The sequence below is a fragment of the Microchirus variegatus genome (genome assembly GCF_963457635.1).
Source record: "Microchirus variegatus genome assembly, chromosome: 7".
NCBI classification, from domain to species: domain Eukaryota; kingdom Metazoa; phylum Chordata; class Actinopteri; order Pleuronectiformes; family Soleidae; genus Microchirus; species Microchirus variegatus.
The window spans coordinates 9,937,127-9,949,488 of NC_139808.1; the positions used below are offsets into that span (position 1 = coordinate 9,937,127).

The 12,362-nt window shown below is 40.5% G+C and overlaps 1 protein-coding gene across 1 annotated transcript in view; it reads left to right on the plus strand.

Moving 5' to 3' along the window:
• Positions 1-12,362, plus strand: part of LOC310929489 (plexin-A2-like) — a gene marked incomplete at both ends in the record, with an annotated part of 64,224 nt that overhangs the window by 33,021 nt on the left and 18,841 nt on the right. Inside the window, 9 exons of the mRNA XM_083892261.1 lie at positions 506-620; positions 1,823-2,023; positions 2,673-2,769; positions 3,759-3,958; positions 7,176-7,327; positions 8,371-8,488; positions 9,142-9,278; positions 9,802-9,969; positions 11,369-11,462. Coding sequence (XP_083748387.1) covers positions 506-620; positions 1,823-2,023; positions 2,673-2,769; positions 3,759-3,958; positions 7,176-7,327; positions 8,371-8,488; positions 9,142-9,278; positions 9,802-9,969; positions 11,369-11,462 — 1,282 coding nt within the window. The remainder of the gene's footprint in view (positions 1-505; positions 621-1,822; positions 2,024-2,672; positions 2,770-3,758; positions 3,959-7,175; positions 7,328-8,370; positions 8,489-9,141; positions 9,279-9,801; positions 9,970-11,368; positions 11,463-12,362) is intronic.

Consider the following 12,362-nt stretch of genomic DNA (forward strand, 5'->3'; position numbering starts at 1 on the left):
CCATCAAATACTCACTTGGCACTTTCATTTCAGCGATGGTTATAATCCGGAAGTGCACCAGGTGAATTACATTGTTTTCATTTAAAAACAAAACGGAGGTGCACATCTGTCAGGGACACTGTATGTCTGTAATTTATGCATTACATGCTTTCATTTTGTGTTCCACTGTTGCAAGTGTTTAAACCCTGCTCAGATGTCATGCTCAAGGTCATCTACAACAAAGACTTCCCTTCATGCTGCTGCATAGAAACTGAAAATAAAAAAGAAGTGATTGTTTCCATGAAACAACAAGATATTCGTAATCCTTTATCAGCGTCCCGGTTCAATCCTCTTCACGCAGGAGAGGAGGATGTACACAACATGATGGATAGAAAGTACAGCAGGATTACTGTTGGAACAAATGACTTACTGTGTAAATGCAAAACTCCCTCATTATGCAAGCGGTGCTATTAATGTTCTACAGGCGCCATGTGCAGTAATGTGGTCATTCGCTCTTCTTCTGCAGGTGTCTGTCCTGTGTAAACAGCACTTTTCGCTGCCACTGGTGTAAATACCGCAACCTGTGCACGCATGACCCCAGCAGCTGTTCTTTCCAGGAGGGACGAGTCAACGCCTCGGAGGTACATTAACACAAAGACACCGCAGCGTTTCTCTTTCATTAGCTAATTAAATCGCTCCTTTCAAGAGCACCATCTATCTTTTTCCAAAGTGATACTAACTCACTGCGAGGACACACAGTCAAAAAGCACAGCAGAGTACAGAGCGTTGATCAATGGATACAGGCACAACCGTACTAGCAGCTAATCTGCACACAGAGACTGATGGGATTTGATTATTAATCAAAGTATTGATGGTGAAAGGTCTCACCAAGTCACAAATGGAAGTCTATGCAGTCTATGCAGCAGCTGAGAGTTTTATACAGAACCTCATTGTTGTGACACGGGTCAGGCCACGGCTAAGTCATTATGCTATCCGTTTAAAAATGTCAAGCATATGCTCTCAAGAGCTTTTTTTTTTTTTTTTGACTGGACACTGCAATTTTTGGTAATCATGGATACAAATGTACCAAGATTATTGGCAAATCCTCCCTTAATGATATTTCAGTCTGAACTAGAATGGTAGACTGAAGTGGAGGAAAAACAATGCTACCATAACGACATATAATTGCAGTAAACAATGCAGTTATGCTGCAAAGATAGAACAGTTCAAATAATAATACTGCATATTAGCAGTCGCCAAAGAAATCACACATTTTTATTAATCTAAAATGGGAGAATAATAAGATAAGATAAGATAGTCCTTTATTAGTCCCACAATGGGGAAATTTCCATAATAATAATAATGTACATTACGTATTTACATAATATTGCCGCACATCGTATATAGCTCGAGATACTATATAGAGCTAAAAGTGGTAACACTTTATAATAAGTACACACAATTATACTATGAACACTCATTAGTATGTGGTTTATAAACACAGTTATAATTGTTTTACTCCCATCAGCTGAGGAACAGTGTCGAAATAGCTGCTGTACTCAAGCAGCCAAACATTTATAACTGTGTTTACAACTTACTGTGTTTATAACTACATACTAATGAGTATTCATGTGTTATAAATTATGAATTCGATATTTATTCATGCTTCACTAATGCTAATAGTGTGCACTTATTATAAAGTGTTACCCTAAGAGCTAATATCTAGAGGAGTAATTAGTGATGTAACTGTTATTTACATAACTTCCTGTGACTATAAGGTATTAAGGTGGGGATTGATACTACAGTGAATAAAGTTACTGTGTTTGCATATTTGTTTTCAAAGGATTGCCCTCAGCTCCTGCACTCTGGGGAGATTCTCATCCCGGCCGGCGAGGTCAGACCCATCACCCTGAGGGCTCGGAACCTTCCCCAGCCGCAGTCTGGTCAGCGGGGCTACGAGTGTGTGGTGCACGTGCAGGGTGTCAGCCAGCGTGTCACGGCGCTGCGCTTCAACAGCACCAGTGTGCAGTGCCAGAACAGCTCGGTATGACCTCAAACAGTCCCAGTGGGAGTCTCACAGCTGCCAAATGAGGTAGACAGCTTGGATGCTGTGCAGGCAAGGTAGATAGAGTACATCAGTGGATACTGCCTGAGGTGCTAAGCATATTGAGGAGAAAGTAGAGGAAGGGGAAAGTGAGTGAGGAGAAGTGCACAGGAGAGAGTTTAAGAAAAGGAAAGGACACAGATTTTCTGAAGTAGAATTTTAACTAATTAATATGTATTCATCATTAAGTCTATATGTTTTTGACCCAGCAGAGACCTGATTGAGGGCTATTCAGGGGATATCAGTTTTGTTGCACAGTGCAGAAGACAGGATACATTTCACTGCAAAGCATTCCTTCTTTCTCTGTGACAATGAGCAAAAAGGCCATTTTATTTAGATGTGGATGATCAGCCACCCCATTCAGGGTTTGCATCCCTACACATCAAAGAGGAGAGGAGCAGCCAACCATGGCAGAAATGACAGATGGTTAAAAGCATCGTCTCTCTGCTGCCCTTTCATCCTTTCGTTTCCCTCCCTTCTGTCTTTCTCCATCATTTTTTTTTTAACTTCATTCCTTGTCTCGTTGGTATTCTTTCTCCTTGTATGCACTTTCTGCACACTCCCTCATTCTATGTTTCTCCTTTTTCAGTACATGTATGAGGGTGTGAAGATCAGTGACCTGGCAGTGGACCTCTCCATTGTATGGAACGGCAATTTCATCATCGACAATCCCGAGAAGATTAAAGGTAACTCTGCAATCTATCACTGCCAGACCCGAGAAGTGTAAAGCACTCAATCCTGGGGGATAGGTGGGCCACTGAGAGCACTTCAAGGCTTCCAAATGGCCTTGAGAGAAAGTTCTCAATAGTAGGGAGTGTTATCAAATAGTACCCAATCACCTGTGATCCCAGAGGCGTGAGCGGTAAATCTTCATATCGCTTCGTTTCGCTCCTATGGCTGACCGCTTCATCATGCAAGAAAAAGTGTCTGGCAGTTGTCGTTATTGGTTTTGCGCTAAAAACATGTACTGAAGGATATACACATACATTTTAATACGATAGGCCTTGTCATTACTGATTGTATATGGGCTACTTAAGAGAGGATGCAAGAGACAGACTTTAAAAGAAAGCTTTATTGGATTACTTTGGCATCTTCTCTTCTTAATACATGAAAGAGGGATTTATATTAATGTTTCTTTGATTCAGTGTGTCAATTTAAATTTTTGTCATAGCTAGTCCCCAGTTGTTGTTGTTAATATACACTACCTTTCAAAAGTTTGGGGTCACCGATACAATTTTCCATTAAAACAAGACATTGACAAGATTACAAATAATGATTTTTATTCAAAATATTAATTCTGCCTTAGTCAAAGAACCAGCAAAACTGTTTTCAGCTGTGCTAATATAATTGCACAGGTGTTTTCTAATCATCCAATAGTCTTCTAACGCGATTAGCAAACACAATGTACCATTAGAACACTGGAGAGATGGTTGCTGGAAATGGGCCTCTATGCACCTATGTCCCATTAAAAACCAGACGTTTGCAGCTAGAATAGTCGTATGTATAGAGTGTATTTCTGATTCATTTAATGTTAAATCCATTGAAAAGGTGCTTTTCCTTGAAAAATAATGACATTTCTAAGTGACCCCAAAATTTTGAACGGTAGTGTATGAATGTGACATTAATATTTTCATGAATAAAAAATTGACCAGATGTCATTTGGGTTATCTTAAAGTGCATCTGTACAAGTGCAGTGCTCAGCGGGACAGCTGCGGCATGTGTCTGCGGGCAGACAGGAAGTTCCAGTGTGGCTGGTGCAGCGGCGAGGGTCGGTGCACCATGAAGCAGCACTGTCCTCCCATCTCCCCCTACGCGAGCCGCTGGCTGGACCTCTCTGTCAGGAATGTCAAGTGCACCAACCCACGCATTACTGAGGTTTGTTGTTTGTTTGGGATGTTGCCCAAATGTCTGCCAGTGAGATAGTTAGTCAGTCATGGCGGATAATGGGTTTTCTGGGTAATTATACACATTTCTCAGCCGTAGTCATCATTCCCTTGAAACAGAGCTACAAGTGCTCTTTAGAAACCCCGAATTCCTAACTAAAAAGTTCAACTTATCTTCTTCAAACACATTTCAGGAGATAACACTTTTTACATTGTTGACTCCTGAAGCCATTTTTTCCAAATGTCTCCACACAGTGAGCTTGACCTACATGCATCCTGTCCAAACAATTAATCTCACCCCAAAAAAAATCACCAACCAAACTCTCAAAATGAACTCACTCCATCATACAATGGCAACAAGTCAGCATCACATAAATAAAGTAATTTACATGTGCAGAATACAAGTATATAGAGTTAAATAAGTAAATAAATATATTATCTGCCAGCACTCCTCATTCCTGAATTTGCCAGTTTTATCACACTGTTGCAATTACCGTGTCAACAGTGGCAAAATCCTGCACAACTGAAAATGTACTGCCTCAGGTCCTGAGCTGAATGATAACTCATGACACATCGCACATTTGTTGAGAAACTTTGTTTCCAGAGTTTAGTCTTCGACTGATTTATGAGGCAACTCTTACGCTAATCTTAAGTGAACAAGGTCGTTAAAGTAGATTCTACCTCATTTCACACTGTTCTTCGCGATGCCATCACCACCACACTGATGCTTATTTGCTAATCCGAGTAAAAGCTGCTGTCAGTGAAATAAATTCCACGTTGTATTTGTTTTTCAATTGCTAACAAGCACTGTTAGCAATCACGACTAAACTCTTCGCACAATCTGAGTTACAAACGCACGTAACATGAGCTGAACAGTTCATCTCACAGCATCAGCAGCAAAACACCAACACTGAACTACAAAATACTAACAACAGAGAATATTACATAAAATACATTTTATGTTTAAGGTTTAAGAGTTTTCTTTCAGATAAATCAGTATTTTATCATAGAACATGATCTCTGCAACCAGTTTGAATCAGCACTGCGGCAATAAACATTCATTCTTTATCTATCTTTTCATAGTGATATACAGTATTATGAAACGGTAAACGGTACTATCACAATAAAAAAATGTGGTAACACTTAGGTTAGGGAACACATATTCACCATTAACTAGGTGCTTACTGACATATATAAGTAGCATACTAGCCCTTTATTAGTAAACATTAAGCACATATTAACACCTTATTCTACCTCTATTACGATATGAATTAAGATTTTTCCAACATAAGGAGTTAATATGTGCTTAAAATTTACTAATGAAAATGAAAACCTGCTAAACATCCCTGTTTGCGAGGTGACATAGGACGGAAAGAGGGGAATGGTACAGGGAGTGAGCCAAAAGTTAACATTTGGACATAACTGACAGCAGCTTTAAGAATTGTTAGGCTTCATCAAATGTTTGGATGGACTTGATTGCTTTAAAAATATATTTGGAATTGCATTCACCTATGGCTTCTACAGGACAGATGCAATGCATATGGCTTCACTGCTCTTCACTGAGAGACGTGGTGCCTAAAGGCTTTAAATAAATGCCCATTGCTCACAAATGTCATTTTAAATGTAAATCTTTTGAAGCTGTCTCTCTCTCTCGTGCCCTGTCAATCTGTGTTCATGAACATCAACAAACATTGATTTTGTCCACGGCCACTTTTTAGTGTCTGTTTACGTGAAAATGTCCACTTTCCCCCTCCACCACCCACCCCTCAGTGCTGAATACCTTAAAAAGTAGTTGAGAGCTCAATGAATTCAGTCTGTCTAGAGCAGTGATGGATCTTTTATGTCACAAACTCCTGTTCATTCTCCTGAATGAGGCACAGTGGGTCAGGAACAGCAATGCAAGGCTCTCCCACTTCAAAAGAGCCGTGAGTCTTTGATGTCCCTGTCACATTATTAGTGTTTCTGAAGGAGCTGCAGCAGACTGAGCGTGGTTCTGGCATTGCCCCTGTTCTGCTCTGCAGGTCCAACACTTTCTTTGAGGGGCGGTTAACTTTGGTTTCCTTTGACTTTTTGTTATTCATGACACTACTCATTTACATTTGTTTTGAATCACTGGATTTCTAGGCTGTCTGAATGAACCCAATTTAATGAGAGCTACATATTTCTCATGCACACACACATTCAAGGTGAAGGTGCAATGTAAATGTGCTCCACATCCACACTCATTTTTTGGTTTTAAAAACATAAATGCAAAAAGCTGAGTGGCTGTTATCAGTTCATGGTGAACGCAACCTGACAACACAACAATTAACCCGTGTTGCCAACCCTTACTTTCATTAAAAGTCCCACCTCAGTGTACGTCTAAAGTTCAAGGTTTTTACTTTGTCAGCACTTTTCTGCTGCATTTTCTACCACGAAGAAACCGACTGCAGAGTAGACTGCTTCCTTTTTACGACAGCTCGCTTGATTCCTTGTTTTACCAATCACACGCACCAATTGGTCGCCTGCAGGAAAACCGCATGCGCGTGGAGAGCAAAAAATACCGGAACACATTGACAGAAATACATGGTCTTTTTGGCTTTTAACTTGTCTGCATTCACACATATATATATATATATATATATATATATATATATATATATATATATAGCTGTTCATAGAGATTAACCAACATGTAGCTTGAGAAAAAATGTGATTGTAAATACCACCTCTTAACTCAATTCTCTTTTGTGATGTGGCGAGTCAGACTGAAAACGGTGCACAGAAGTAACAAAAAACACACGCCATTGGACCCAAAGGTTAATTTGTCTGCAGATGATGGTTGATGGACTTTAAGATTGCACTCTCAAAGGCAAATGGACTTTCAATTCCTTTGTTAGTGCAGGAGAGAATGCTTTACCATTTTAAAATATTCATTACTCGACACTAAATCATATTTTTGTAGAAGACTTCAAACCACAACTGTATTTGTCCTGGGCAGACCAGTAGAACTGTAACTAATTTAATTATTCTGGAGCTGAACTCTCCAGAAAACTCAAAGATACTGCTGCCTCTGACCAACGTCCCCCGTCCATCATAAATTAACATAAATTTCAATGTCACTGCAGGTTTTAGAGACTTCAATTTGTAGATAACATTAAGTAGCTGTGGTCATGTAGGAATTGTATTCAGTAGGCTGCAAACTACACTAAATTTCCTTTTTCATGTAGGTGAGTCCAGTGGCAGGGCCTTTGGAGGGGGGTACACTGGTCACCATCCAGGGCCTGAACCTTGGCCTGTCTTTCTCTGAGCTGGAGGGTAACGTGGAGGTTGCAGGTGTGCAGTGCACCCCACAGGAGGAAGGATACATCACTGCAGAACAGTAAGAGACTCCTCTTCTGCTCAGACATTTATGAATTCATACTGTACGGTACTTTAAATATGCAAATGCACAAACACACACTCAAGTGAAAAAAATTAAATAAACACATGCAATCTCTCCATTTTGATCACAGACACGATCACAGTCACAGTGAATAAGCCTGAGCTCAGTGATGCCTCATCAGGTGGTAGAAACATGTGGGGGGGCTTTTCCATTGCTCTGGTGCAGGCAGAGCCAATGGAATAGACGGTCTTTGTGTTAGTGTCGTTATGAGGCTGTCGGCACAGCTGTAATTGAAATGCGCTGCGTGTTGCTGACTGGAGGACAATCGGTTAGCCATGTGCTCCTCACAGGCATGTAATGCAAACGGGCTTAGGCGACAGGGTCTTTATTTATATCGTTGTAAAATATAAAAGAGAAGAAAAGAATATGCCAGCAGAAAATTGGAGAATTCTGGTGATGTATGATTGGAAGGATTGGGCAGGGACGATTCATTGGGTGCTCTTATTGTATTGGAGAACCGTTTCCTTACGCAGAGCAAGACCATTCATTTGGCACATGCACACAGTGCTCTAAAACATGGCATTACAGCTGTTACAGCCATTAACTTCAACATGGGGTCAGTTACTATAATGACTTATTCATGACTCACTTTATCTTATTGACCTGACAGGCAATACTGATTTATTGAAGAAACCCCTGTGTTGTCATGGAAACCGGAGGTAATGGTGGGTGGCAATCTTGCTGGAGATGAGGAGGGGTGTAGTTTATCATTTGAGTTATATTGCTGTTATAGGTTTCCCATTAGGAAGAAAGATGGCCCTCTGAATTGACCCACAACTTCTATGAAAGTCTGCTTCAATCACAGCAGCCGGCAGAAGCCATCTTCCCCCAATGTATTTCATAACAAAATGTGATTGACTGCAGCGATTCTGTTGTGTGTGTCCCAGGCTGGTGTTATTAGTTGTATGCTATATGATCTATGATTATGGCTGTGTTTTTATGCAACCATATTCACGTGTCTATGTCTTCCGTCTCAACAGAATCGTGTGCGAGATGGCCGCAGCTCCTAAAGGAAGCGCACCGGGTGCAGCAAAGCTCTGTGTTGGAGAATGCAAACCAGAACTCCGCGCACAGTCGTCGCAGCTCTACTCATTTGTGGTAATTTAAATAAAATAAAATGATTTTCATTGGAACTGAAGAATATCAATCTTCATTTAAAAGATCCAATACAAGTTCGTGAGTGGATCTTTTACTGCATGCCACCTCCTGTATCTTCCTCAGTATAAATCTTGCGAAACCATCACTGTCAGTGACTGTGTCAACACTGTGTGACCGCAGCTGCTAGCAGCTAATAGCTGAGTGTGCAGATTTGTACATTACTTTGTCATCTATGGTGTAAGACCCTGCCATCACTTTTCTAATTCAAATTCAGCAAAAAGAACATGGAGTCCAACGCCAAGCTGCGCTCTCAGCTAACTTTAAACATTTTGATGCACTTCTAGGCTGTATATTTTGAAGTTGAACCAGTTTTTAAGGTTCAAGTTTTAATCATCCCCCACTACTGTTCTGTAGTGTGGTCATATTAAAGAAAACGTGCATTAATGTAACTACTTTGGGGTCATGAATATTTTTAATGATGCACCAGGTTAGAGAGTTCTATATCTTGTACAACTTTTTAGCATTCGTTCCTTCATAATCAAGCAAAATTGGTAAGAAATGAATGACAATATCAAACCAAAATAAATCAGAAAATCAGCAGCAATGACTGGCCGTATGAATGACAGCATTAATGAAGTTTTGTTTTTCCCCAGGTCCCATCGATGTTGGCGCTGACCCCAGGCCGAGGACCTGAATCTGGGGGCACCAAAGTCACCATTGTTGGAGAGAATCTGGGTGCTGGCAGCACTGTAAATGTCTTCTTTGGTAATCAGACCTGTGAGCTGTACAGGTGAGACAGACATAATGCTTAAATGTTCAAGTGCACATTCTTTAAGGCTTGAGATTCACAGACACTAAAGCGAGACTGCCTTCACTCAACATTAAAGATTCACGCTTCTCCAATATCTATGAAGCACTGTGAGAAATTGCTCTATTTAAAGAAGCACACTGTAGTTAAAATTAAGTGACTGTGATAAATGTTTTAATTATGATTTGTGGCGAGGCAGCGGAGCCACTCTGTGCTAGGTATTGTTCATATTTATAGATATCTATTTTAAGTTTAAAATGCCTCAAATGGTAGGAGTCAGGAGGGTGAGGCAAAGAAGTCATTAGCTCAAGCACCCTCTACTAATTACTGTGTCCCCATTCCTAATGTGTCTGTAACGAGGATGAGACAGAACAGGCTATAATGAATCCTCTCATGGTAATGCAAATGGCTCAGAACTGCATGGAGTGAGATTTGCCACTGCACCATAAAGTAGACAGTGACATACAAAAGCATGAATAATTCCTTCTTTTGATACTGCCACCAGGAGGACCATGTCAGAAATCGTGTGCTTCTCTGCACCAGCAGTGACAGGAGCGGGGTTGGTGCAGGTCAGTTTGAGAGTCGACAGAGCCAAAGTTCCTGGGAGTTTGGTCTTTGAGTACATAGAAGACCCCACAGTCCAGCGCATTGAACCTCTATGGAGCATTATAAGGTAACATTATGGGTCATGCACGGGTGTCAGGTTTGTCCATGTTGCCTCGGGATTCATGACTACGTAGGTATTTATGGACGCTGCTACCATCACATCCCAACCATTCTAGAGTTGCATACAGGTTAAAAGGGCAGCCCGTGACCAAGAGGAAAGGAACTGGGCATATAACAGGAAGGCTCAGTCTAAGTAGAGGAGATAAAACACACAATGTTGACTTCCAGACTCATTGTGACGTCACAATGACACATTCCTGGAATTGTTGTCTCGCGGAGCTCCCTAAAAAACGCGAGAGTGCAGGCGAGGGCAATAGTATCTGGAAGAGCGGAAGCGACAAAGTTTTCTATTCTTGAGTTCTGCACAAACTTCCAGCCTCAGAGGATTTATGTGTCCAGTGGATACTGCTATGGTGCTTCATCCTTAAGGTATTTTGACCAAAGCATGTCAGAGACATGTTCATTAAGACACCAGGGAACTAGGTTAATTTAGAAATAGGGTATGTCCACTTTCATAAAAACAAGCATTGTGCACATGTTGCAAATCTCTATTTAAGTATATTGTCATAGTCTAAACTAGCTAGTATGTCAGGGTTACAGGGAATGTAATGCAGAGAACCAAGGATGTCAAGTTATAACAAGGTTATTAAATAATATCTAGTCTTTGGTGACAATAAAATGAGTCAACTTTGCTGCATGAACATCTTTTTCATAGTCGAGTTGTGTGTTACCCATAATCACCTAAATAAATGGTAAAAAATGTAATTGGGTTGGGTAGCCAGCACTATGTCTCTGCTAACATCAGAGAGACACCCTGGCCCTCAGCCTTGTACCAGGAGCAGCTTTGTGGAGTTCGGCCCTACAAGCTTAGGTAGCCTTTGAAGTGCGAGAAGGACTGTGGCACTCTATCAGTCTCACTGGACTGGACTTTTTTTGATTTCGCTACCTTTTCTTCCTCTTTGTCTCACCTTCTCTACTTCTATCTCTCCACTTCACACACACCCCGAGTTCCCTCTTCTGTTTTCTAATCTCAAAGTGGTGCACAGGTTATGCAAAAGATTAGAGCATGTTGTTTATTTTAATCAAATCCGGCAAAGATATGTAAACAAGCAGCACCTGTATTCATGAAATGCCTCACAGTCCTGGATGAATATAAAACAGGAGCCAGCTGGTTCGCCGTTTGATCTGGCTCGTCTGTCCCATAACAAAGAGCAAGCGAGTGAGCTACCATCGCAGCGTTGACTCAAACCCTACATTAATGACTTTCTTGCAAAAATTCTGCATTGTTTTTTTTTAGACTGACCTCTGAGTGGTCATCCCTTAGTTAGATTACAATGAAACGTCTGTTTTTGTTGTGTTTGAGCAGTATATATCGTAAAATAATGATTTCTCTCTTTGAACCACAGTGGACACACCACCCTGACAGTGACTGGGACTAACCTGGACGTGGTTCAGGAACCACGAGTCAGAGTCAAATATGACGGCCATGAATCTGTCAATGTGAGTGAGACGATATATATGACACTCAACGTGTAGTGAAGTTGCTAACTCAAGCTGGTAGAAAATGGCCCAGTAAAACAGTTCCTTATTGATAATTTGCTGTAGGAATAACAATGTAATGGTCAATTTGCTACTTTATTTTCCCTTTTTTATGGAGCCAAAAAAATATGTATATTGAGTGTCGATATAGTCATAATATTGAAAATGTCAATGGTGCTGCGACTGTAAAAATGAAGCCAAACATATCACTTCAATATGATTGATTGTTCCAAAGTGTTGAGGCGCCACTGGCAAAAGTCCAGTCATCGTTAGCCCCAAATTTTCCCACTTTTGGACCAGTCAGAGAATGAACTATTGGTGTAAGACTGCAAAAAAAAAGGTAAAAGTTTTTGTTTCAACCTTGTAAGAGCTAGAAATAAAAACTTTAAAAGTCAGATGGCTCCTCAAATAGACTTTATAAAGTACAGGCCGAAGTCGAAGGCCATTTGATTTGGGTGGTAGAGCATTGAAAAGAGAAAGAGACGCTTGCCTCAAGGTCCAGGTGGAAGCCTTTAAAATAAAAACAGGACAAGGAATATTAACTTCATATGTGTTGAAATAGATCAGTTTTTATGTCGATAATGCTGTGTTTGAGAGGCATGCCCTCAGCTAGATAAATAGTGTTAATGATGCCAGCCAAAATATAAGCCTGCTTATTAAAACTGCTACTGGAAAAGTGAGATTTAAAGGGATTAAATATGAACTCTCACCCAAATCATCTGCTAAAAGAGGGTCACTGGTAAATTTAATGAGGGCACTCTCGTTATCTCACTTGTCTTGGAAACATAACTGGATCTCCTTAAAAATGTTTTCAATCACAAAAGCAGTTAATTGACTTGAAACAACTTTCTGTGAAAGCAG